General features: G+C 47.7%; 2 protein-coding genes across 2 annotated transcripts; both read left to right on the forward strand.

Moving 5' to 3' along the window:
• On the forward strand, window positions 1–19,956 carry LOC124045925 (PDZ domain-containing protein 4-like). Its single transcript, XM_046365740.1, has 3 exons — window positions 1–3,077; window positions 18,778–18,831; window positions 19,653–19,956. Exons 1-3 carry the CDS (start codon window positions 3,018–3,020, stop codon window positions 19,815–19,817), a joined length of 279 nt encoding a protein of 92 aa, XP_046221696.1. The 5' UTR covers window positions 1–3,017; the 3' UTR covers window positions 19,818–19,956.
• Window positions 19,880–27,064, forward strand: LOC124046876 (PDZ domain-containing protein 4-like; the record flags this gene model as incomplete). Its single annotated transcript, XM_046367659.1, has 6 exons — window positions 19,880–19,971; window positions 20,107–20,197; window positions 20,337–20,435; window positions 20,523–20,585; window positions 20,665–20,766; window positions 24,120–27,064. Coding segments are annotated over 6 exons (2,433 nt in total), but the record flags the coding sequence as incomplete, so codon positions are not given.
• Window positions 27,065–27,477: the final 413 nt, after the last annotated feature.

The raw sequence follows: 27,477 nt of genomic DNA on the forward strand, positions 1-27,477 counted from the left end.
CAGCAGGCTTGATGGTGCAGCAGAACCGCCTTTGTGTTCCCCGCTGCAGTGGGGGAGCGCATTTATCGTCTCGCCTGAGGAAAGGAGCCAAGAGTATCCTCCAATCAGCCGTCAGTGATTTGTATCATCTTGTAGAGTCCGCTGATGGTGATTTATGTTGAACCTGAGAGAGACGCTTCACACTCTGACACTACTCACCACCTGGATGGAATCCTCTTAACGCTTTTGTTCCTAATTGTGGGTTTTTAAAAGAATGGCCAACAGACAAAAGGTGGATTACTACGGAGCTGCTGCCTCACATTCATGAATTTATGCTCTTTCCTCCCTGCAGCACAAGATGGATGAACTTTCTTTTTCCGGAGCTCTAGATTGAGCTTTGTTTTGGTCTGTGAGGACACAGAGGGACAGAAGTGATTATTGCAGTAATCTGGAAGAGGGCATACTCTCGTATCCGTCCTCATCCTTACAATTTGCGTATCCTCTCTTTCTATCCTCCCTGAGTCTGTTGCATCCTGTGTGAGTCCATACCTGTTGACTCAGATCATTCACATGGCAGGCTCTGGCTTTCAAACTGGAGCTTTTACAGTAGTAGCCAGGTAAGATTAGAATTCGCATCCTCATGCGATGGTAGGCTCTATGTGGAGCTGGAGATGGAGAGAGAGCAGGAACCGTCGGGACATTTGACACGCCTGTTTGGCTTTCAGCACCTGCTGTGACTGTCTGCCACAGTTCTACAACTAGACTGGCTAATGGCATCTCTCTAGTGCTTACTGCCTAGCCTAGCAGACTGGGAGGGGTTTTTCAAGCGTGTGTGCGTGTCTCTCTCCGTGTGTGTGTGTGTGTGGGTCTTTTATATTGGAGTTGGTTATATATTGTCAGTGTTAAGGATTACACTGAGTGTCTGGAGAGATTACAGGTGCAGTCAGCGAGGCTTTGAGGAAGGATTACAGAAGCTAACGCCTTGTCGCTGCCAGAAGGGTGGCTGGACAGAGGTTTACTTTTCAAAGCGCACTGTGTTGAACGGTGATCAGACTGCAGGGTCTCCTGGAGGAGGTGCAGATAAGACATAAAGGTTTAACCCAGGTGATGAGACAGACAGAGAGGGGAGAGGACCGGGAGAGATACGCACTCATGGAGAAATGGTTACGAGGGTACAGTATAATGTGGTACCTTTCTACTTGAGCATGGATTATGTTAGAGATGGAGAGAGAAAGACAGAGGGTAATTAAAGAACGAGTGCAGGGTTTAAGTCAATACACTGATTTCTCCCACTTTAACAGTGGAAGCACGGGTTGAATGAGAGATACACATGAGAGGAGAAGAGACAAAGTGAACGACTATCAATTAACACATTTCAATGAAAAGGAAAAGAGAGATAGCTAAACCTCAATCTTTCAAATAAAAAGCACAGTATTTTACACATGGCTTATCATTGGTGGTCTTGATGGTAATGAGTCCTGAATCTTCCAATAATAGTCCTGCAAACACAACATCCAATTGAATCCCGTAGTGCATGTGATATTGATTTTAAAACATGACCAGGTAGGATGGTTCCTGTTCTCTGCCTAACAGGCCTGTAATTGAATTCTAATCTTCTCTTCAGTGACACCCTGGAGCAGTAGCCTCCAGTATTCCAGTGGATTGGAAACACTTTCGATTAGTTAATAAATGAACCATAACATCAAAATTGCTGGCTGGAAACCTGACAAAACACCTAGCTGAACCAACCAGTCTGTCTCAAACACCCTTCAGCCGACAACTGTAACCTATTTCCCTCAAATACTCCACATTTTTAAATGACATATATTTTGTATGCGGACGTGTTCACTGAAACAGCTTCATCCTGAAAGTGGTCCTTAGCAGTTGTTATTCTGACAGATACAGACCATCAGGCAAAGAGGTGTAGTTTGGACAACAGCGACTTCCTGGTGTGTTGTTCCCTCACTGTGATGCTTGTGCAAGTGGGTGTGTTATTGGGTTTCGCGTACCCGATACACACCGCTTATCTTAGCCCGACGACCAGGGCCTGAGCTTCAGGCCGTAGGCTAGATGGTTCAGTGGGTAGGTTCTTTCTCTCTCCTCTTCGTCAGTTTCAATGGAGGCAAACCAGGAAATGTCAACGATCATAAGCACCAATGAAAAGGTTCTGACGAGTCCATTTACCCTGAAGAGGTGAAAGTACCAGAGCAAAAGAGGAGCGGAACCTGGGAAAAGACTGAAGCAATCCTTCTAAACCTGGAAAGCAAAGAAGGTGGGAAGGGAAAAAGAAGGTGAAAGGTTCTTTGATATCGGTGCCTGTTTGCATCTGAAACTCTGAACGTGTTTCTTTGATAGAGTGCTGGGACCATGGGAAAAACATGGGTGAGTTTACTTCGAGTTCCACTGGGAAAAACCTCAGCTAGTTCAGAGAGACAGTTCACATGGTGAGACTGTTCCACAGAAATGAGAAGTGGTTATTAGGTTATTGAATCATCATTATATAGTCATGATAGACTGTCTTAGATACATTACAACACAATAGCGGAGATCATCTGTCAGTCGTTCTTTCCAACCCGTCAGCAGCTCCCTGGTCACCTTAGTCATTCCTCACTCCCCTTTCTACTCCTTCTGACCAATCCAAAGACCACGATGGAGTCATGCAAAACCTAACCTGAACCTAACCACTCCACGCTTATGAAGACAAACAGAGATTGTTGTACTCTGTGATGGGGACAGAAACAGACGGGAAGACATTCAAAACCTTTTTGTAAATGTATGGATCACTACAGGATGGTAGAACTTGAAATCTGACTAAAAAGAAGAGAGGAACAGGACACAGGGACAGGGACACAGACTGTTTTTGGGGACAGAGAACCTCTGCGATTCATAATCCACAGTGCCCTAGTATAAGGGTGGTCGACACCTGTAGGTCGGTGGGAAGCTCTCTCTGGCTGCCACACCCAAAGGGAAAGAGGGGCATTTTTAGGTACTGACCTCCTGGACTGGTTTGGCCCCACCCGGCCTGAGTCCAGGTCACCATGGGGTGCAACATGTGTGTGGTTCAGAAGCCTGAGGAACAGTACAGGGTCATGTTCCAGGTGAGTGATTCTCTCTCGCTCTCTCGCTCTCTCTTCCATATAGCTTACAGTAGTACCAACTCTATTAACCCTCCTCTCTCATCCTCTCTTCTCCTCTCTCATCCTGTCTCATCCTCTCTCCTCCTCTCTCATCCTCTCTCCTCCTCTCTCCTCCTCTCTCATCCTCCCTCCTCCTCTCTCATCCTGTCTCATCCTCTCTCCTCCTCTCTCATCCTCTCTCCTCCTCTCTCATCCTCTCTCCTCCTCTCTCATCCTGTCTCATCCTCTCTCCTCCTCTCTCATCCTCTCTCCTCCTCTCTCCTCCTCTCTCCTCCTCTCTCATCCTCTCTCCTCCTCTCTCATCCTCTCTCCTCCTCTCTCCTCCTCCCTCATCCTCTCTCCTCCTCTCTCCTCCTCTCTCCTCCGCTCTCATCCTCTCTCATCCTCTCTCCTCCTCCCTCATCCATTCTCCTCTTCTCTCATCCTCTCTCCTCCTCTCTCATCCTCTCTCCTCCTCTCTCATCCTCTCTCCTCCTCTCTCATCCTCTCTCCTCCTCTCTCCTCCTCTCTCCTCCTCTCTCATCCTCTCTCCTCCTCTCTCCTCCTCTCTCATCCTCTCTCCTCCTCTCTTCATCCTCTCTCCTCCTCTCTCCTCCTCTCTCATCCTCTCTCATCCTCTCTCCTCCTCTCTCATCCTCTCTCAACCTCTCTCATCCTCTCTCCCCCTCTCTCCTCCTCTCTCATCCTCTCTCATCCTCTCTCCTCCTCTCTCCTCCTCTCTCATCCTCTCCTCCTCTCTCATCCTCTCTCCCCCTCTCTCCTCCTCTCTCATCCTCTCTCATCCTCTCTCCTCCTCTCTCATCCTCTCTCCTCCTCTCTCATCCTCTCTCCTCCTCTCTCATCCTCTCTCCTCCTCTCTCCTCCTCTCTCATCCTCTCTCCTCCTCTCTCATCCTCTCTCCTCCTCTCTCATCCTCTCTCATCCTCTCTCATCCTCTCTCCTCCTCCCTCATCCTCTCTCCTCCTCTCTCCTCCTCTCTCCTCCTCTCTCCTCCTCTCTTGCTGTCTTGACACTGACACAGCATCTCCATATTGACACCTCTCTGGTACAGTGGCTGTCTGCCTGAGGTCTGGTTTCAGTTTGCGTTGTCAGTCCATCATCCATCACGACCAACTGACAGATCATGTTCACAACGATGACTTTAACACTCCATCCACATGAACAAGCAGTGCTTTTACAGAGGGGCTCACAGTGAAATGATTATGAACAATGTAATTACAACAGCCATAATGATGACAGATTTTTGGAGGAACAAAACATATGAGAAAAATAACAGATCATCAGTCTACAGAATATGATCATTATTGTGACAAAATTCATAATGCAGGCATATTCATTCTTATATTATTTACCAAGGATTCATGATTCATTAAACACATGAGTTTACATGATTAAATAAGGCATAGGCTAGAATAGAATAAGATCAGTAATCAATTTTTACTTGTACTTGTGCAACCACAACCACTCTCTCGCAGTTGCAGCAATCATGTCATTTTAATAACCATAACTATTATCATACTCTGTTATAATTATTGTAATTATTGTGAAAAGCCCTGTAGAGCCCAATTACATCTGAGAGGGAGACACTGAGGGGCCAGATTTTTCACTGGGAATAGTGTAAGATGCTTTGGTTTTAGCTCAACGCCAAAATAGTTATTGTCAAGGGGTTGCGCTGAAGGGTTGCCACGGTTACAGCCTAAGCAACAGCAGCATTTAGCAACTGAGAGATTGTACATGTGCAAGCACATCTAGGTGTGCAGTCTTATGTGGGTTTTGCCAAGCTGGCCTCTTGGACATTTTCATTTACATTTGGGATGTAAATTGGTATCCCTCCATTTAGTATGATATGTTATGTATGTTACAAATGGAATAGCGGTTGTACAATATTTTACGAATTGGAGGTTTCATACGTCTTCAAAGACGTATAGTATTAGTATTATACGTCTTGCTCTGAGACCATGCTGCTTGTTGTGTCACAATGACAAAAGTTAGGAGAATTGACGTTGCAGGTTAGGAGAACCAACGACAAAGGTTAGGATCATTTACGTAGAAGATTAGGAGAATTAGGTTAAGGTTAGGAAAAGGGTTATGGGAAGGGTTAGTTAAATTGCTACAGTTGTCACCGACTCGAACACATAACCTTTGGATTGCTAGACTGTCACGGTATCCCCCACCCATCCTCCCTACTTTAGTTGTTGTGTTCGGTAACCACACCATTATTCCATTTATAACATATCATATTAAATGGAGTGCGTTCCAAAGCCTACTTAGGTTTAACCCTGGTAGGTCTAAGCCCTTCGATCGCAAAAAAAAAGAAGAAGCTTAGACTGTGCTCTAGAAAGATGCCCGAGTTTCCAACTTGGAATTCCGAGTTGGACAACCATTCAAAAAATAAATCCCAATCGGAACTTGTTTTTCCCCCAAGTTCCCAGTTGTCTTAAACGCACTGAAGTTGGAAGTCAGAGACTTTGAACGCAGCATGAGCTGCAGCCACTGCAAGAAATGGTCTCTAGCGAGATGTTTAATATTCTAAATGACGTCACCGTGTGATGTGCAGGCTTGTCAATCAACTTTAAGGGCTGGTTTTGATTAGCGGTAATGCCTGTGAGACCATAAAAATGAAACATAAAAATATAATACCCAGGAATCAGCTTCCATATCCATATTCTCTTGTATCAGCAGAATCACAACATTATCTGTCAAATGCATAGTGATATATACTGTATGTGTTCTATTTTTATGTTTCTTTGACAAATAGTCCGGACATGTGAGTCTGTACCGGTCATCAGAACTGCACATGGGGCCCAAGGCAAAGCCAAAGCAGCGAACAGGGGAGGGAGGGAGGGGGATAGCATGAGCACTGCCAGTGGTAGAGTAATGAGTCAAAGAAAGGAGAGGACAAGATGAAAAAATAAAGGGGGAGGGAGGAGAGGACTTTGTTTCTGTTGATTGCCCTCAGGTGACAGGAGTAATTGATTTGAACGCTTCACAGAGCTGAGATGAATAGGTAGAGGCTTGTGTGACTTTGCTGATCCCTCGTGTCTGTGTCTGTGTGTGTGTGTGTAGTCTGGAGCATGTAAGGGAGAATGGCAGTAAATTCAGTGACCCCAATACAGAGGTCAGCCATGATGACAGAGACCACACGTGGGGTCAGTGTTTAGGTAAAGTGGAAGATTATATCACTTCACTGATCAAGCATTCAGACAATTGTGTAATAAGCTGTGCATAAAGGTATGCCCAGGGAAGCGAGCTCAAGTAATACAAAAATGTGCTCCGCTTTTACAGACAACAAAATCCACAGACTGGCAGACTGAGTCCCCTGTGTGAGATCCAGACAGGGAGTGGTAGGTAGTAAGACTGGTGGTTTATCACTGATTCCTCTGCCGTAGCAGCAGAGAGCTGTTCTCTGTCCCATCTGGGTGATGTAGCAAGGAGCGTGTCTGTTTGCTCTGTGGTCCAATCAGTCTGTACATTCTAATAAAAGAGGGTTCTTTGGATGTCCCCATAGACCTTTTTGGTTCCAGGTAGAACCCTTTTTGGTTCCTGGTAGAACTCTATCTAGAACCCTACTTGAAACCAAAAAAGGTTCTAACGGGAAGCAAAAAGGGTTCTCCAGTGGGGACAGCCGAAGAACCCTTTTAGGTTCTAGATAGCACCTTTTTATTTTTGCTAAGCGTGTACCCAATTCTTACAAAGACCAGAGGTTAGAGATAGACATAGGAGACACAGAACTGAGACACCGACACCCCTTCTATTGGCAGAAATATAGGGTGATCGGTGTTCCCAACTTGGGAAGGCCAGATGGCAAAGGGTGTGCCAAGAGGAGCAGGCAGGCATTTTGACAGACCATCAGCATTCCAGACAGAATACACTGACGGTTTGATTGCAGAAGATGAAGCTTCTGAACGTGACATTAAATATGCACTTTGTATTATCATTTTAATTACATTTATTCAATGGAAAGAACTCTAGGCAACGTTGTAAATACAGAATTTCTAACAGGACAGAAGGTTGATTGGTTTTAAAACTCCACGATGCCAAATAAAATACCAACAATTAAAATGTGTCATCATGGAAGACAATAAAAAACATCACATTGCACAAATGCATTTGCATAATTACATTGCTTTCTAAAACACTGCATGTTTGAGGTTTTGGTGCTCAGTTCTGGGCTGTTCACAAACGTGTAATTACACATTCAAATTTAGACTCTTGATATAACGCAAACATAACGTTCAACTGAAAGGCTAGTTCTGTCTGCCTGAATACAATCTACAAGCCCAGAGGAACGTATTAATGTACACACCCATATTTTACATTCTGCCTCCTGTCACTCCCCAGGTGAAAGTGGTGAAGGTCACCTCCTATATCAGTGTCTACAGCCTACATGAGTCTATGTATTTACAATAAGCATTAGTTGAGTTTATGGGTAATGCATAGCAAACTAACCAGAACATTCATGTATCTACACCACACAGTGAGCACAGTATCCATTTTGTGCTGCACCACCCACCCCTCTTCAGTCTCCCCCTCCGCCCCTCAGTCTCTACCGCCTCCAGTCTCTCTCTCCCTCTCTCTGTAGAATGGGTTGCAATGTGAGGCCGTTGCCACGGCAACTGAAGTCATTAAACAAGCCTAATGTGCCTTTTTCGTACTGAAAAGTTCTGACATACACACTGTGCAAACGCATGGCCACTCATTGATAAATCAAATCAAAGATTATTTGTCACGTGCGCCGAATACAACAGGTGTGTTTCACCTTACAGTGAAATGCTTTACTTACAGGCTCTAACCAATGGTGTGAAAAAAAGGTATGTGTGTGTGTGTGTGTGTGTGTAGGTAAGTAAAGACATAAAACAACAGTAAAAATACATTTGAAAAAAGAGTAGCAAGGCTATATACAGACACCGGTTAGCCAGGCTTAATGAGGTAGTATGTACATGTGGGTATGGTTAAAGTGACTATGCATATATGATGAACAGAGAGTAGCAGAAGCATAAAAAGAGGGGTTGGCGGATGGTGGGACACAATGCAGATAGTCCGGGTAGCCAATGTGCGGGAGCACCGGTTGGTCAGGCCAATTTAGGTAGTATGTACATAGCAGCAGCGTAAAAGAGGGGTTGGGGGGGGGGCACACAATGCAAATAGTCCAGGTAACTTTCAAAGCACTTCATGGCTACGGACGTGAGTGCTACGGGTCTGTAGTCACTTAGGTAGGTTGCCTTTGTGTTCTTGGGCACACGGACTATGGTGGTCTGCTTGAAACATGTTGGTATTACAGACTCAATCAGGGACATGTTGAAAATGTCAGTGAAGACACCTGCCAGTTGGTCAGCACATGCCCGGAGCACACATCCTGGTAATCCGTCTGGCCCCGCAGCCTTGTGAATGTTGACCTGTTTAAAGGTCTTACTCACGTCGGCTACGGAGAACGTGATCACACAGTCGTCCGAAACAGCTGATGCTCTCATGCATACCTCAGTGTTGCTTGCCTCGAAGCGAGCATAGAAGTGATTTAGCTCGTCTGGTAGGCTCGTGTCACTGGGCAGCTCTCGGCTGTTCTTCCCTTTGTAGTCTGTATTAGTTTGCAAGCCCTTCCACATCCGACGAGCGTCGGAGCCGGTATAGTATGATTCGATCTTAGTCCTTTATTGACGCTTTGCCTGTTTGATGGTTCGTCGCAGGGCATAGCGGGATTTCTTGTAAGCTTCCGGGTTAGAGTCCCGCACCTTGAAAGCGGCAGCTCTACCCTTTAGCTCAGTGTGAATGTTGCCTGTAATCCATGGCTTCTGGTTGGTGTATGTACGTACAGTCACTGTGGGGATGACGTCCTCAATGCACTTATTGATAAAGCCAGTGACTGATGTGGTGTATTCCTCAATGTCATCGGAAGAATCCCAGAACATGTTCCAGTCTGTGATAGAAAAACAGTTCTGTAGTTTAGCATCTGCTTCATCTGACCACTTATTTTATAGACTGAGTCACTGGTGCTTCCTGCTTTAATTTTTGCTTGTTAGCAGGAATCCGGAGGATAGAGTTGTGGTCAGATTGACCAAATGGAGGGCGAGGGAGAGCTTTGTAAGCGTCTCTGTGTGTGGAGTACAGGTCACCTAGATAACCTACTAACATGTGTATAGAGTACACAGACAAAGACAAACATACACAGATGACACGCACATACACACACTCACTCACTCACTCACTCACTCACTCACTCACTCACTCACTCACTCACTCACTCACTCACTCACTCATATCAATGCACATAAAAGCACCAATTTAATTATATAGACATATCCCAATGATGAGTGCTGTGATATGACAACCTGACATTGAGATTGACTTTGCCCTCAGACATAATGTTTCTGTATCCAAACCAATATCTGCCTCTCTCATTGTCTCCTTCACCTGTCTTAGATCGAATCCCATCTGCCCCTTTTCTCCTCGTCTTCTCTTCCTCAGCATCTGTGTATTGATTGACTTCCTCTCTGGCTACAAATATCTAAACGGCTCCCCACAGTCACACCCACAGAGATTCCGCCTCCACCTTCTGTCTCCTGTCTTCCATCACTCTCTTGCTCTGAAAAACTAAGCGAAAAGACAGTCACATTCAGACAGTCACACACTTTTTCAGTGAGGGTTCACGGTCTACGGGCCTTCCGTAGAGAATGATCTGTCAATGGAAATATCTGTTGACTCTCACTAATTGGCTTGGTACTCACCTCAAAGCAGGCTTCTTTTATTCAACTCATCTGCCTCTTTATCATGGTGCCTGTATCTTTTCCCTTGGGAACACCTCTCTCTGGTAAATTTGTATTTGTATGATTAAGTGTGTGTGTGTGTGTGTGTGTGTGTGTATGTGATTAGGTTGGAGGTCATAAAGGGAGGAGAGGGGGTTTAGGTGTTGTATTTCTGGTCGTGTGTGTGTGGAAATACATGACCACTTTCTTAGACAATAACAAATACATACAGCTCCAAAATAAGTTTTAAAAAATACAAGAAAAACAAATCTGCTTACACTCTAGCCTACGCTATCTATTAACGGTTCTTCGGCCCTTTTGAGAACCATTTGAAGAACACTTTCTGGTTCCAGGTAGAACCCTTTCGATTCTCTGTAGAGCTCTTTCTACAGAGGGTTCTACATGGAACCCAAAAGGGTTCTGCCTGGAACCAAAAAGGGTTCTCCTATCGAGTATCTGATCTGACTGTAGTTATTGATAGCTCTATTGACAATGGCGTCAATCTATTAACCCCAAATATGCTTGTTAGTTTATTAATTTCCAAATTTCCCTGTATGTTTGAGTAGTCCCCAAGTCAATAGCAGCTCATCTTTGTCTATGTCTGAGCTCAACCACTTCCCACTGGCCTGTGTAAATGTCCCCCTGTGATATCAAACAGCTGGGGTTAGAACCAGACGGCACTGAGCATGTCTCCAGATATAATTGATTTTGTGAAGAGGGGACTAGACCCTTCAAAGCATGAGAGATGAGAAAAATCAATTACCCAACAAGTAGAATTGAATATGTGAAGGGCAGCAGGGCACGGTCAGCACACAGCCGTTACAAAGGAAGGAGGGAAACCATTTGGATTGTTTATTATTCATTTTTATGCAAATTGTTTGAGTGATAAGCTAAATTATTCACAGGGAAGAATACGAGTCAGTATAGAGTTTGAGTCGATACATTTGCCAAATCCTCCTTTACTGCTCATATGTTTGGGTGGATGTACAGTACACCACCCATTCTCGGTCTTTCCCTCTCCCAGAGTCTGGTGTACTGTAGATATTCCATCAAACTGCAGCTAAAAGTTAGGAGATAAAGCGTCATTAAGCCTCTACATGTCCCTGGAGGTTCCTCTGTGTGTTTCCACTATTTATTTCACCAACGAGCATGGAGCCATGAGACAGTCACACCCAAAATGAGTCAACTTGTATTATAAACTTACAATCTACGAGACCTCGAAAGCTCCTTCCCTCTTCCTTTGTGCTGTATTTCACTCCTCTTTCTTCACCCCCCGTCATCATTTTACCTCCCCTTCCCCCGGTGCTGCTCTCCATCAGCGCCTCTCCCTCGCTTTTCCTCTCATCCCTTTGAACTACCTGCTTCTCTTTCATCGCCCCTCTCTCTTTCACCCCCACCACTCGTTCCACAGCCTCTCCCAACCACCCCCCTGCTGTGCTACTCCGAATAACGTAGACAATAACAGGAATATGTAACGGCACGGAACTCGGTCTCAATTCACGCCTGTTATTTAATAGAACTTTAGTGGAAGAATGAGCAATACACACCCTGCTCGCTCGCTCTCATTGGCAATTCGTCTCGACTGTCATTGGATAATATGAGACACTGCAAAGGTCAGAGGTTTTAGGTCATGAAATCAGCTGACATAATGGACCAGTGGATGTATAATGCATTGCGCAACACGTCAAGATGAGTTATCCTTCCAATCTAATGCACAACAACCGTGAACCTGTACGAAGCCATCCTCAAAGCAATCTCACTGCCTCTCATTGATAATGAATGCAGCGGGCGTCCCCCTCCATCCTCTCTCTGTATTCTCAGACTGTCAGCAATGGCCAAAGGGCTGGTCTTCTATATACCCTATCCCTCATTGGTCCTAATGATGGTGTTACAGGAGAAAAACAACTCACTGTCTCAAATGCTCCATCTCACCTGGTTCCCGTCATGTGTAGACAAAAGAAGAGAGAGGAAAAGAATACCAGTTGCAGGACAAGCTTTTGTAAAGGGACAATTTCATTAGACTTGGTAAATAAAACAATTACAGTCAGGCTTCACACTGTTAACTCCATTTGGCGTGGCGGAAGATGCCATGCAAAGAAATGAGGTTTCTTAGTTTGTCTTCAAGTGAAAGAACTCATTAAGAGGGTGAGAGCGACAGAGATGTATGGATGGTCATTAGTATAGGAAGGACAAACGGGCAAGGGAAGGAAACAGCACAGATATAAGAGCATGTTTTGTATCCTCTAGGGAGGGGCTGGAGAAAGAAGAGTGCTGAGGCAGCATGAGGAGAGAGCGATATAGTGAGTGAGTGATATAGAGAGAGATGGGGGGTAAAGAGAGAGAGTGAGAGAGGCAAAGAGCGACAGAAGGGAAAGAGGAAGAGGGAGACAATGGCAGGGGAGTGGGGTTTGGAAAGAGGTGTGAGCAGAAAGGCATTGAGAGGGAGAGAGGAGGTGCAGAAAGGCTTGGAGAGGGAGAGAGGAGGTGCATAAAGGCATGGAGAGGGAGAGAGGAGGTACAGAAAGGAATGGAGAGAGGAGGTGCAGAAAGGCATGGAGAGAGGAGGTGCAGAAAGGCATGGAGAGGGAGAGAGGAGGTGCAGAAAGGCATGGGGAGGGAGAGAGGAGGTGCAGAAAGGCATGGAGAGGGAGAGAGGAGGTGCAGAAAGGCATGGGGAGGGAGAGAGGAGGTGCAGAAAGGCATGGAGAGGGCGAGAGGAGGTGCAGAAAGGCATGGAGAGCGGAGGTGCAGAAAGGCATGGAGAGCGGAGGTGCAGAAAGGCATGGTGAGAGGAGGTATGCAGAAAGGCATGGAGAGGGAGAGAGGAGATGCAGAAAGGCATGGAGAGTGAGAGAGGAGGTGCAGAAAGGCATGGAGAGGGAGAGAGGAGATGCAGAAAGGCATGGAGAGTGAGAGAGGAGGTGCAGAAAGGCATGGAGAGGGAGAGAGGAGGTGCAGAAAGGCATGGGGAGGGAGAGAGGAGGTGCAGAAAGGCATGGAGGGGGAGAGCGGAGGTGCAGAAAGGCATGGGGGGAGAGGAGGTGCAGAAAGGCATGGAGAGGGAGAGAGGAGGTGCAGAAAGGCATGGGGAGGGAGAGAGGAGGTGCAGAAAGGCATGGGGAGGGAGAGAGGAGTTGCAGAAAGGCATGGAGAGAGGAGGTGCAGAAAGGCATGGAGAGAGGAGGTGCAGAAAGGCATGGAGAGGGAGAGAGGAGGTGCAGAAAGGCCGGGGGAGGGAGAGAGGAGGTGCAGAAAGGCATGGAGAGGGAGAGAGGAGGTGCAGAAAGGCATGGGGAGGGAGAGAGGAGGTGCAGAAAGGCATGGAGAGGGAGACAGGAGGTACAGAAAGGCATGGGGAGGGAAAGAGGAGGTGCAGAAAGGCATGGGGAGGGAGAGAGGAGGTACAGAAAGGCATGGGGAGGGAGAGAGGAGGTACAGAAAGGCATGGAGAGCGGAGGTGCAGAAAGGCATGGAGAGCGGAGGTGCAGAAAGGCATGGTGAGAGGAGGTATGCAGAAAGGCATGGAGAGGGAGAGAGGAGATGCAGAAAGGCATGGAGAGTGAGAGAGGAGGTGCAGAAAGGCATGGAGAGGGAGAGAGGAGATGCAGAAAGGCATGGAGAGTGAGAGAGGAGGTGCAGAAAGGCATGGAGAGGGAGAGAGGAGGTGCAGAAAGGCATGGGGAGGGAGAGAGGAGGTGCAGAAAGGCATGGAGGGGGAGAGCGGAGGTGCAGAAAGGCATGGTGAGAGGAGGTATGCAGAAAGGCATGGAGAGGGAGAGAGGAGATGCAGAAAGGCATGGAGAGTGAGAGAGGAGGTGCAGAAAGGCATGGAGAGGGAGAGAGGAGGTGCAGAAAGGCATGGGGAGGGAGAGAGGAGGTGCAGAAAGGCATGGAGGGGGAGAGCGGAGGTGCAGAAAGGCATGGGGGGGAGAGGAGGTGCAGAAAGGCATGGAGAGGGAGAGAGGAGGTGCAGAAAGGCATGGGGAGGGAGAGAGGAGGTGCAGAAAGGCATGGGGAGGGAGAGAGGAGTTGCAGAAAGGCATGGAGAGAGGAGGTGCAGAAAGGCATGGAGAGAGGAGGTGCAGAAAGGCATGGAGAGGGAGAGAGGAGGTGCAGAAAGGCCGGGGAGGGAGAGAGGAGGTGCAGAAAGGCATGGAGAGGGAGAGAGGAGGTGCAGAAAGGCATGGGGAGGGAGAGAGGAGGTGCAGAAAGGCATGGAGAGGGAGACAGGAGGTACAGAAAGGCATGGGGAGGGAAAGAGGAGGTGCAGAAAGGCATGGGGAGGGAGAGAGGAGGTACAGAAAGGCATGGGGAGGGAGAGAGGAGGTACAGAAAGGCATGGGGAGGGAGAGAGGAGGTACAGAAAGGCATGGGGAGGGAGAGAGGAGGTACAGAAAGGCATGGAGAGGGAAAGAGGAGGTGCAGAAATGCATGGAGAAGGAGAGAGGAGGTACAGAAAGACATGGAGAGAGGGAGGAGATGCAGAAAGTCATGGGGAGGGAGAGAGGAGGTGCAGAAAGGCATGGAGAGGGAGAGAGGAGGTGCAGAAAGGCATGGAGAGGGAGAGAGGAGGTGCAGAAAGGCATGGGGAGGGAGAAGAGGTGCAGAAAGGCATGGGGAGGGAGAGAGGAGGTGCAGAAAGGCATGGAGAGGGAGAGAGGAGGTGCAGAAAGGCATGGGGAGGGAGAGAGGAGGTGCAGAAAGGCATGGAGAGGGAGAGCGGAGGTGCAGAAAGGCATGGAGAGGGAGAGAGGAGGTGCAGAAAGGCATGGTGAGAGGAGGTGCAGAAAGGCATGGAGAGGGAGAGAGGAGGTACAGAAAGGCATGGAGAGGGAGAGAGGAGGTGCAGAAAGGCATGGAGAGGGAGAGAGGAGGTACAGAAAGGCATGGAGAGAGGAGGTGCAGAAAGGCATGGAGAGGGAGAGAGGAGGTGCAAAAAGGCATGGAGAGGGAGAGAGGAGGTGCAGAAAGGCATGGAGAGGGAGAGAGGAGGTGCAGAAAGGCATGGAGAGGGAGAGAGGAGGTGCAAAAAGGCATGGAGAGAGGAGGTGCAGAGGCATGGAGAGGTAGAGAGGAGGTGCAGAAAGGCATGGAGAGGGAGAGAGGAGGTGCAGAAAGGCATGGAGAGAGGAGGTGCAGAAAGGCATGGAGAGGGAGAGAGGAGGTGCAAAAAGGCATGGAGAGGGAGAAAGGAGGTGCAGAAGGGCATGGAGAGGGAGAGAGGAGGTGCAGAAAGGCATGGAGAGGGAGAGAGGAGGTGCAGAAAGGCATGGGGAGGGAGAGAGGAGGTGCAGAAAGGCATGGAGAGGGAGAGCGGAGGTGCAGAAAGGCATGGGGGGGAGAGAGGAGGGGCTGAAAGGAATGGAGAGGGAGAGAGGAGGTGCAGAAAGGCATGGGGAGGGAGAGAGGAGGTGCAGAAAGGCATGGGGAGGGAGAGAGGAGTTGCAGAAAGGCATGGAGAGGGGAGGTGCAGAAAGGCATGGAGAGAGGAGGTGCAGAAAGGCATGGAGAGGGAGAGAGGAGGTGCAGAAAGGCATGGGGAGGGAGAGAGGAGGTGCAGAAAGGCATGGGGAGGGAGAGAGGAGGTGCAGAAAGGCATGGAGAGGGAGAGCGGAGGTGCAGAAAGACATGGAGAGGGAGAGAGGAGGTGCAGAAAGGCATGGAGATGGAGAGAGGAGGTGCAGAAAGGCATGGGGAGGGAGAGAGGAGGTGCAGAAAGGCATGGGGAGGGAGAGAGGAGTTGCAGAAAGGCATGGAGAGAGGAGGTGCAGAAAGGCATGGAGAGAGGAGGTGCAGAAAGGCATGGAGAGGGAGAGAGGAGGTGCAGAAAGGCATGGGGAGGGAGAGAGGAGGTGCAGAATGGCATGGGGAGGGAGAGAGGAGGTGCAGAAAGGCATGGGGAGGGAGAGAGGAGGTGCAGAAAGGCATGGGGAGGGAGAGAGGAGTTGCAGAAAGGCATGGAGAGAGGAGGTGCAGAAAGGCATGGAGAGAGGAGGTGCAGAAAGGCATGGAGAGGGAGAGAGGAGGTGCAGAAAGGCATGGGGAGGGAGAGAGGAGGTGCAGAAAGGCATGGAGAGGGAGAGCGGAGGTGCAGAAAGGCATGGGGGGGAGAGAGGAGGTGCAGAAAGACATGGAGATGGAGAGAGGAGGTGCAGAAAGGCATGGGGAGGGAGAGAGGAGGTGCAGAAAGGCATGGGGAGGGAGAGAGGAGTTGCAGAAAGGCATGGAGAGAGGAGGTGCAGAAAGGCATGGAGAGAGCAGGTGCAGAAAGGCATGGAGAGGGAGAGAGGAGGTGCAGAAAGGCATGGGGAGGGAGAGAGGAGGTGTAGAAAGGCATGGGGAGGGAGAGAGGAGGTGCAGAAAGGCATGGAGAGGGAGAGAGGAGGTACAGAAAGGCACGGGGAGGGAGAGAGGAGGTGCAGAAAGGCATGGGGAGGGAGAGAGGAGGTACAGAAAGGCATGGGGAGGGAGAGAGGAGGTACAGAAAGGCATGGAGAGGGAAAGAGGATGTGCAGAAATGCATGGAGAGGGAGAGAGGAGGTGCAGAAAGGCATGGAGAGGGAGAGAGGAGGTGCAGAAAGGCATGGAGAGGGAGAGAGGAGGTGCAGAAAGGCATGGGGAGGGAGAAGAGGTGCAGAAAGGCATGGGGAGGGAGAGAGGAGGTGCAGAAAGGCATGGAGAGGGAGAGAGGAGGTGCAGAAAGGCATGGAGAGGGAGAGAGGAGGTACAGAAAGGCATGGAGAGAGGAGGTGCAGAAAGGCATGGCGAGGGAGAGAGGAGGTGCAGAAAGGCATGGGGAGGGAGAGAGGAGGTGCAGAAAGGCATGGGGAGGGAGAGAGGAGGTGCAGAAAGGCATGGGGAGGGAGAGAGGAGGTGCAGAAAGGCATGGGGAGGGAGATAGGAGGTGCAGAAAGGCATGGGGAGGGAGAGAGGAGGTACAGAAAGGCATGGAGAGGGAGAGAGGAGGTGCAGAAAGGCATGGGGAGGGAGAGAGGAGGTACAGAAAGGCATGGAGAGAGGAGGTGCAGAAAGGCATGGAGAGGGAGAGAGGAGGTGCAGAAAGGCATGGGGAGGGAGAGAGGAGGTACAGAAAGGCATGGGGAGGGAGAGAGGAGGTGCAGAAAGGCATGGGGGGCCAGAACCAAATGGAAAAGGATAGAGAGCGAATGTGGCAAGAACGTTTATGTGGTTGACTGCACAGGGGAACATCGATTTGAATTGCAATTATTTGAAGGGGACAGAAAAAGAGAGGGGAACGATGGAGGCATGGAAGCAAGGTATAAAGATGTGGAAATCCCCAGACAGCCAAGGTCGGTGTGTGACCATGAATGCACTAACACAATGTCTGTATGCCTAGGTGTCTGTCTTCTGTCACTCAGAGCACCTCGATACTGTCTACAGGTCTCCATTAAAACATATGGAGGCGCACTTGTGACACACACACGCACACCCTCACGCACATTCGCCCAGCTGTGTGCAATATGCTCATGACTTCAATCAGCAGGTTCTATACACACCCTCACGCACATTCACCCAGCTGTGTGCAATATGCTAATGACTTCAACCAGCAGGTTCTATACACACCCTCACGCACATTCGCCCAGCTGTGTGCAATATGCTCATGACTTCAACCAGCAGGTTCTATACACACCCTCACGCTCATTCGCCCAGCTGTGTGCAATATGCTCAAGACTTCAACCAGCAGGTTCTATACACACCCTCACGCACATTCGCCCAGCTGTGTGCAATATGCTCATGACTTCAACCAGCAGGTTCTATACACACCCTCACGCTCATTCGCCCAGCTGTGTGCAATATGCTCAAGACTTCAACCAGCAGGTTCTATACACACCCTCACGCACATTCACCCAGCTGTGTGCAATATGCTCATGACTTCAACCAGCAGGTTCTATACACACCCTCACGCACATTCACCCAGCTGTGTGCAATATGCTCATGACTTCAACCAGCAGGTTCTATACACACCCTCACGCACATTCACCCAGCTGTGTGCAATATGCTCATGACTTCAACCAGCAGGTTCTATACACACCAAAAAGCACATTACCATTTGGTCAGAGGGGTATAAATGGTGGTTTGATGTTTCACCTCTTAACAAACGTAATGTTGGGGGGGGGGGGTCTTGCATCAGTTTACCAGGATCACTGCTTCTCTCATGGAGAAAGTTCAGTCGCCTTCAAATCAACATCCCAGCTATTTAAATCTGATTCCCCCAGCAGATCTACACCCATAAAGCCCCCTCTATCTGCCTCTCTCTGTAGCAACTGGCAGGGGGCAAACATCATAGATATGGAGATACGGAGATACAGAGAGAGAGAGATCGAGAGCACTATGAAACTGGCTTCACAGACATGTAGATATAGGAAACTAGAGAGGGTTTATCTATTAGGCTGGGTTGGCACACATTGATTTACACAGAGGTATTCTATGTGACTGAGTTGTGTTGGTTCACAGAAGCCCAGTTTATAACTGGGTCTGAAATGCATCCTTTGTCCTGATCTTGTCCACATTCTGATTGTGCCCACATTTCCAGACAGGTGTAAATCATTTGCATACAGGGAGGGAACAGGAAATGTGGTCACAATTTTAATACCACGTGTAGACATATTTCTGAGAATGAAAAAAGAATCAGAATGTGGACAAGATCAGGACAAAGGACAAATGCTAGCTCAAGGTATAAATGAGGCTAGAGAGGATCATGTACAGCATGGTTGGACACATGCAGAGGGATTTAGGACTAATACAGAGATTAGTCTACCAACATGCAGCATTTCTCTGAACCAGTAATAACCCATTTCCTTACAACAACATTGCACTTTCACCTTTTCCTCAGAGCCTACCCTATTAACGTAAGCCTTCTCTTCTCTAATGATTCCATTGCTCTCCCTCTCTCTCAACAGAAGGGTCAAATAAGTAACACGCTGTGTCCTTTTGATGGAGAAGGTCGACTGAAGGTCTCAGTATAACGTTCTTCTTCTCCCCGCTGTGTGATATCAAAACCTTTTAAGTTGAGAGAAATGTACCACGCACTGTGATGTGTCTTTGTAACCTTACATGTGATGTGTGTATTATTAACATACACTAAACCTACACATTTCTCTATGTGTTGAGGTGTACTGTGTTATTCTCTTATTTTCAATGGCTATCTGTTTGCTGTCTAACCCTAGTTCTGTGTCTTAGGCCTGTCTGTGTGTATGTGTGTTGCGTTCATGTATTCTCCTCCTCAGTCCTTGTGTTGTGGCTCAGTCTAACACGCAGTGAGCTAACCTTGGTCTGTCTGTATGTCTGGCGACAGATCAGCTAGTGTGGCTCAAAGTCTGCTATCTATACTCCTGTTTGGTGCACTTGTTTTGTCATCACACACTCATTGCTTTCTCTCTGTAAACTGCTTATTTTCCATCTTTGTGTTACTCTCTCTCAATTTCTCCACGTCTCCCTCTGTAGGTGCCCCGGTACTCCTTTGTGTTTAATCATTCTTCACCACACTTAGAAAAAAGGCTTCCAAAAGGGTGCTTTGGCTGTCCCCATAGGATAACCATTTTTGGTTTCAGGTAGAACCCGTTTTGGTTCCAGGTAGTACTCTTTTGGGTTCCATCTAGAACCCTCTTTGTAAAGGGTTTTACATGGAACCCAAAAGGGTTCTTCAAAGGGTTCTCCTATGGGGATATTCCTAGGAACGGTTTTGGGTTCTAGACAGCACTCACCTACTCTTCCTTTCTTCTCCTTTTCCACTACCTTCTCCTATCTGACCTCTGGTCTTGCTCCCCTCCTCTAGGTGAATGGTAAGGAGCTGTCCTGTCTCTCACGGGACCCCACCCTGGATGTGCGAGACCCCCTGCTGTCTCACGTGTTGAAGAGGGGGGGCCCGGCGGCGGGCGGGACTCGCAGGGCGGCTAGCGGGGCTGGACGGGACAGTAGCAGTTCCAGGGGGGCTGACTGACTGTGTGGACAGCGGCACTCAGACTGACATCAGCTTCCAACACATGTTGACTCTGGGAAGGACCACCCACCATCCAGGTGGAGCCCCACCCCCTCACCCGCCCCCCCTCCCCTCCACTACCACCCATCCTGGAACCCAACCTGCTCAACGAGCTGTGAGTGGAGTGTGCGTGTGTGTGAGAGAGAGAAATCAATTTACTTTTCAATTTCCATAAGATGTTTGAAAGCTCTGCCGTTTGTGGCTCTGCTTAAATGTTGATACACTGACATATTCTCTGTCTTCTTCTCAGCCTTTTAGAGCCTGAATATTATGACCCCAATGACTACTTTGACATCACTCAGCATGAGGCGGATCTCAGGCAGGATGAGTTGGAGTACGAGGTGAGGCTACAATTTCCTGTCAAATCCAATTGCGTACCGTGTAATTCAACAGCAATCCCATTCTTCATGCCCTCTCCATCTCCATTACCTGTGTTCATGTGTTTAACTTGTGTGTTTTGTCTGGCACGCATTTCAATAGGAGGTGGAGCTCTATAAGTCTCGTCAGCAGGACAAACTGGGGTTAACGGTGTGCTACCGGACAGACGATGAGGAGGACCTGGGGATCTATGTGGGCGAGGTGAGGAGGATGGGAGTGAGGATGAGGCTTATACTCGCTCTGATCGCCTGTTTGCCAGATAACCTAATCCTCTGTCTCTCTCTCCAGGTCAACCCCAATAGTATAGCTGCTATGGATGGCCGTATCCGAGAGGGGGATAGAATATTACAGGTAGGGTTGTTAGACAACGTTCGGTTATCCTTTATGGCAGAAAGCAGGGTCAGACGAGAACATTTCTGATGTGTCTCAGATAAACGGGGTGGACATCCAGAACAGAGAGGAGGCGGTGGCCATTCTGACCCAGGAGGACAGCACCAACATCTCCCTGCTCCTGGCCCGGCCTGAAATAGAGGTGAGAGACCCTCTGAACTGGTTTACTATCTGATATACCATATAAACAAACCAACCAAGACCATGATAACTACACTACAGTAAATACCATATAAACAAACCAACCAAGACCATGATAACTACACTACAGTAAATACCATATAAACAAACCAACCAAGACCATGATAACTACACTACAGTAAATACCATATAAACAAACCAACCAAGACCATGATGACTACACTACAGTAAATACCATATAAACCAACCAAGACCATGATAACTACACTACAGTAAATACCATATAAACAAACCAACCAAGACCATGATAACTACACTACAGTAAATACCATATAAACAAACCAACCAAGACCATGATAACTACACTACAGTAAATACCATATAAACCAACCAAGACTATGATAACTACACTACAGTAAATACCATATAAACAAACCAACCAAGACCATGATGACTACACTACAGTAAATACCATATAAACCAACCAAGACCATGATAACTACACTACAGTAAATACCATATAAACAAACCAACCAAGACCATGATGACTACACTACAGTAAATACCATATAAACAAACCAACCAAGACCATGATAACTACACTACAGTAAATACCATATAAACAAACCAACCAAGACCATGATAACTACACTACAGTAAATACCATATAAACAAACCAACCAAGACCATGATGACTACACTACAGTAAATACCATATAAACAAACCAACCAAGACCATGATGACTACACTACAGTAAATACCATATAAACAAACCAACCAAGACCATGATAACTACACTACAGTAAATACCATATAACCACCAAAGTTGCTTCATTCTTCACACCAAAATTCATTAAAATTCAAGTCAACTAGTTTCTTAGCAAAAATAACATAAGAAATGACATATAGAAACCTCTACACTAGAGACGCACCATTTGTGCAAAAAATAAATAAGACTGGAGGTATGAATCTCCCCCTACCCTGTTAACCCATGTAAGGAGACAGGAGACGTGGGATAAGTAAGAGGGAGACAGGGAGAAATGGAGCTGGACGGGAGCGATAGCTAGCGAGGAGAGGGAGAGCCTGGTTGTTTTCAGTACGTGCCAATGTGGCATTGCTTTGTTTCCCTCAAGGTCACAGCTCAACAGACATAAGGACACAGTCCCAGGACATCCCATAATGTATATACACACACCCAGCAAATGGGTAGTCACTGACCACACACACCTCCAGATGGAACGGCATAGTTTACCATTTTTTTATGCTGAGAGTGATGCACGAGGCATAGACACACGCCAATATACCTTCTCACACACAGCCATGCAAAACAAATGTGTGTGTGCTCTGAGACACACTCAGAGTGTTGACATCAGAATGCAGTCCACATTCAGCCCAGAATGAGCTAGAGGGTAGATTTAAGAGAGGGCCATTAAATGTAGGCTGCTACCCAGACAAAGGCACTACTGCGAGTACCCTCAAATTCCCCTTATTCATCTGGCACCCTCGAATCTGCAGAGAGACGTGACACGCAGGGTAGACTAAAACTGCAGCTAGAATAACAATACAATTTCATGGTTAGGAACACCATACGAATATGGAAGAAAATGAAATGTATTCTACAAGAACCAGTAGCACTCCCTGAAAACACACCCCTATGCAACAATCCATGGACAGCTTTTCAGAATTCACAGATAAATTGGTCCACATGGAAAACTAAAGGCATAGAACCATAAATGGCTTTGTAAAAGGAGATCAATGCATTTCCATTAAATCATTAAAAAGCTATTTTGGACGGACAAAATGTAGATATTTTCAAATACACGCAACTTAGATGTTTCCTATCAAGATATTTCTATTTGAAATCGTTTGGGTGTCAGAGCGATCCTATTTGAGTCAGGAAATGCTGTTCATATGATAGGCCTTCTGCAAGGTTTTGTTTATCTTACCTGTCTACCTGACAATCTCCCAGAAAGAAATATAAACTATTGGAACCAAGAATGAAAAGGAACTGATATTGACACGAGATGGAGGTAATGTTGGGACATATTCTAACTAACGAAACTACAGGTAACGAACATGCGTGCTTAATTCAGAATAAACTAATGTTTCAAATGAATTACACAAGGGACAGAATTCTCAAATGAAGCCCATGAGTTGTGGGTGGAGTTGTCTGTCAGAAGTATTACAATGTAAATACACTTTTACTCTGTCTGTCTACCTATTCCAAGACATGGCATATGAGGCTTCAGTGAGATACCCAATGGGTTGGAAGATGCTTTTCTAGTCGATCATCTTGAAACAACATATACTTCAAAAATGGAAATCAACCAAATCTCTATCGTTAACACAATGGAAAGGCCTAATGCTTTATTATCTACATGTTGAAACTGTGTGGGAGACAGAGAGAAACAAAATAGTGCAGTTTGAGGCCAAGTGGCAGGGAGAGATAGGAGTGTGAGCAGGGGTGATGTTATGAATGTTTGTGTGCGTCTGTATGTTGTTGATGGTTTGTCTATGTTTAGTATTGTTTTTAAAAAAGGGCAACAAATGTAATCTTACATAAAATAAAACAATGATAATAAGATTTGTCGATAAAGTATAGTCTCACATTGAAAACGCAGAGAGAAGAGAGGAGAAGAGATGGGGATCATCCAAGGACTGTATATATGAGCAGATATTAAGGATTTATTCAACGGTCGGGAAAGAGCAAGAGAGAGCGACAGAGAAATAAGGAAATGAAGGGTTTTTTGAATAATAATATCTTTTAACCTGAATACAGTTAAACAATTCAAGTGTAAACCAAATCAATTAACCCTTTAAAACCCAATGTTACATGTATGTAACATTGTCTTTAAACACCTGGTAAAGTGTCTACACGCGATCAATACATAAAAATGTGTAATTCTCCTGTACTATTCACTGGTGGTAAAAACACCCCACAGAGTAGTGGTGGTGGTGTGTGCATGCGTGCATATAGTTGGGTGGGAGGGTGGGTGTGCATGCAGGTGCATACATTTAACTTTGGGTCCAATTTTCCTTCTTTTCATCCGGACAGCTCAGTGGAAAATACCCCTCAGTAAAAATGCCTTTAAAATGGTAATGATATCACATTACCTTGGCTCCTACTGCCATCTAGTGACTGAGATAAACGCTAACAGACATACCTCTGTAACATGTTGTATGAGGTTCCCAAGAGTACAAGAAACTGTTCAATCTAACATATCATTTCAATCTTTCTTTTCCTTTCTCCTTTGCCCTTTTCCCGCCTCAATGACACCTTCAACTCAATAACGAAACCACAACGGCAATCGAACAAAATAAACACAATCCGTGAAACACATTCTCCAACTTAGAATGACAACCAGCTCGACCCAGATGAACTGGACCTGGAGGTTCTGGATAACCCTGTCCACCTGCCCAGCCCCCATCAGCTGAGGAACAGGGCCTCCATGCTGGGCGAAGGACCAGGGCTCGTGGGTGGGGGCGGTGTGGTGGTGGTCCGCGGGCGAGGTCACCGTGACTCTCCAGGCCTGCTCCACACGTTGCTGAGTAACAGCCAGGAGCTGGACAGCGGGGTGGGTCGTACAGACGAGAGTACCCGCAATGAGGAGTCCTCAGAACACGACCTACTAGGAGACGACCAGACCAGCGCCCCCACCACCAACGCCACCAACACCCCCGGCAGCATGCGCAGGTTCCACTCTGGCCAGGGGGACAGGGACACCCCACCCCTTCTACATGGCCACTCCACAGAGTTCCACTTCAGCACGGACTCTCTACTGGGTCTGGACTGTCTGGGTGGGGGGGGAGGTGGTGACCTGGCAGGGGAGAGGGTCTATGCAGCTGACCCAGTGATGATGATGATGCCGGGTCTGACAGAAGAAGAGTGTGAGAGGTACAGGGAGCTCTTGGAGATCAAGTGTTATTATGAGAAGAACAGCAATGCTCTTCTGCTGCTGGGGGAGCATGTGGGACAGGGGGGCGATGGGGGGGTTCCTTTGGATGTGAACAGGAATGAGAGCCTGATGCAGCATGAGATGGCCCTCGTGGAAGAGGAGCTACGCCACCTGGAGTTCAAGTGTCGTAACATCCTGAGGGCCCAGAAGATGCAGCAGCTCCGGGAGCGCTGTCTGAAGGCATGGCCCCTGGAGGAGGAGAGTGGGGCCGGGGCGGGGCGGGTGGCTCCTTTGGTTAGCGAGGAGTCCTGTCACCATGAGCTGTCAGACATTAATGAGCTCCCTGAGAGGGAGCGCTCCGACAAGGACAGCACCAGCGCCTACAACACAGGAGGGGAGAGCTGCAGGAGCACCCCTCTCGTCAGCGAACAGTACCCCTCCCCCTCTGCACATGGCCACAGCAGCTTGGAGGGGGGAGACTCTACCTCTTTGCCGTCGCGGACCCCCAGCCGGCACAGGGAGAAGGGAGGCAGGAGTGAGAGGGGGCAGGCTAACCTGAACCAGCCCTACTCCCCTAGCTCACACAGAAGGGGAGCGGAAGTCAAGACCTCTAGCCCGAGAGGGGCCAAGTTCAGATCCTTGTCCCGTGACGGGGGGGCAAGGAGGGGGTCAGACGGAGGGGTGAGATGCCCCAAAACCAATGGGACAATGGAGGGGAGGGAAGGGCGTAGCGCTGAGAACAGTCCTTATCTGTCCCGCCGCCACTCTGGCTCCAGAATCCCCCTGCGCTACCAGAGCTGCATGCAGCTGAGGTCCCCCTCCACATCCGAGGGCCTGGAGAGACCCAGGGATGGCAGCGAGAGTCCCATGAGCCTGGGGAGCACATGCAAGGACATCCCCCAGGGCCCTGTGTCCATGCCATCCTTACCCATCCCCCCTCCCCTGCCTCCGCTGGCCTCGCCGCGTATGGAGTGGAAGGTCAAAGTACGCAGCGACGGATCTCGCTATGTTGCCAAGCGGCCCGTTAGGGACCGCCTCCTGAAGGCCCGGGCCATTAAGATCCGGGAGGAGCGCAGCGGCATGACCACGGACGACGACGCCGTCAGCGAGATGAAGATGGGCCGCTATTGGTCCAAGGAGGAAAGGAAGCAGCAGCTTCTCAGGGCCCGGGAACAGCGCAGACGCAGGGAGTTTATGATGCAGAGCAGGCTGGACTGCCTGAGGGAGAGGGATAGGGAGTCCAGTGGCGGTGGACAACAGGGGGCTCCGCAGGGACAGGAGCCCACTACCATCTTGGAGCTGAGCCACAGGAGGAGCCAGAAGAAACGAAGCCGTAGGATCCTGGACAACTGGATCACCATCCAGGAACTACTGGCTCACGGAACCAGGTCCCCTGACGGCAAGAAGGTCTACAACCCTCTGCTGTCAGTCACCACTGTCTAATGGAGAGGGTGGAAGACCGAGAAAGAAAAGAGAGGGTGACCAACAAAGTGAGATCGAGAGGAAGTGTAGGAGTGATTGAAATAAATGGTCCGGAGGAAGTGGGTTACTTTGGAAAGGGAAAGAAACCAACCAGACTGATCTGCCATTGCATATTGGAGAGAGATTGGGTGATAAGAGTCTGTACAACCTTCTCCTTAGTTACCAACAGCTGTGATGAAGGAAAAGAGAGGGGAGAGAATGGCGCAGTGTAGAAGAGAATATAATTACTGGTAACCCATACTGCAAGCTGTCATTTCTGCCTGAAAGAATTATAAACATAAGCAGGTAGACAAGACAACAGAAGTGAAAAGAAAGTGCTGGTGAAATAAACTATCTGTAGCTATACCATTCTTATAAGGACAGTGCCTCGAACGCCAACTAATAAGCTTGTGTATGGCATTTAACAGAGTATACAAAGCACATTGGCCAACGAGAATAAAGTAAAGGACAAAATGACTGACTAATGAATGAAACGTGGACATTGTGGTAAGATCTGATGAGCACATTTTAATATGAATACATTGAGAAGCACAGTGGGGGGGGGGGAGCACACCAAATCCCACAGCACAGGAAACATGACAACTATATCTCTGGTGGTTGAGAGCTGAGGAAATCTTCTTGAACGTGTCTTCTGATGGCTGGTACGATCGTATTCTGCAGTGGAGTTACTTACAGTATGACAGCACAATCTGAGGAGGTGAAAGTGGTTCTTTGACATTTGATTACTTGCATGTTGACTATAAATGTTAAAAAGTAACATATACTTCTAAAAAACGTGACAAAAAGTTAGTGTGAAATTGTGGATGTGACATGTTCTTAATTTGTTGAATTCTTAGACTAGAAAACAATGTGGCTGTTTGTTCAGTATACCGTGATGTCTGGTCCATAAACGTTTTACAATAAAAGCCTTTTCTATATAATTTGTGGAAGTGATTTCGTCCTTTGTATTGTTCCCATATTTTCGGTCATACACCACCATGCTCAAAACTGTCCCAAGGGAGTTGCTGAAGCTCAGGAACAACTACACCTGTGGTTTACGTTCACAACACAAGGAGTGTACTGATCGATTCAGCACCACAAACTTCACTATTCTGTCAAACCACAAAGAAATTCAGATGGGAAAAAGGACAGGAGTCAAAAGATTCCTAAAACAATTCTAAACTTTTATTTTCTAACAAGAGTGAAAAGAAACAAAAAGGCAACATTGAAATGAAAAGTTTATACACAAACGCACGACAACTGTGTGTCTGCAATATCAATACCAATAATAATAATAATTTTAACCAAGAGGAGAAAAAGTAAATTGTGATAAAGTGAAGTGTTACTTTAGTTT

This window comes from Oncorhynchus gorbuscha, linkage group LG10 (genome assembly GCF_021184085.1).
Source record: "Oncorhynchus gorbuscha isolate QuinsamMale2020 ecotype Even-year linkage group LG10, OgorEven_v1.0, whole genome shotgun sequence".
Classification (NCBI taxonomy): domain Eukaryota; kingdom Metazoa; phylum Chordata; class Actinopteri; order Salmoniformes; family Salmonidae; genus Oncorhynchus; species Oncorhynchus gorbuscha.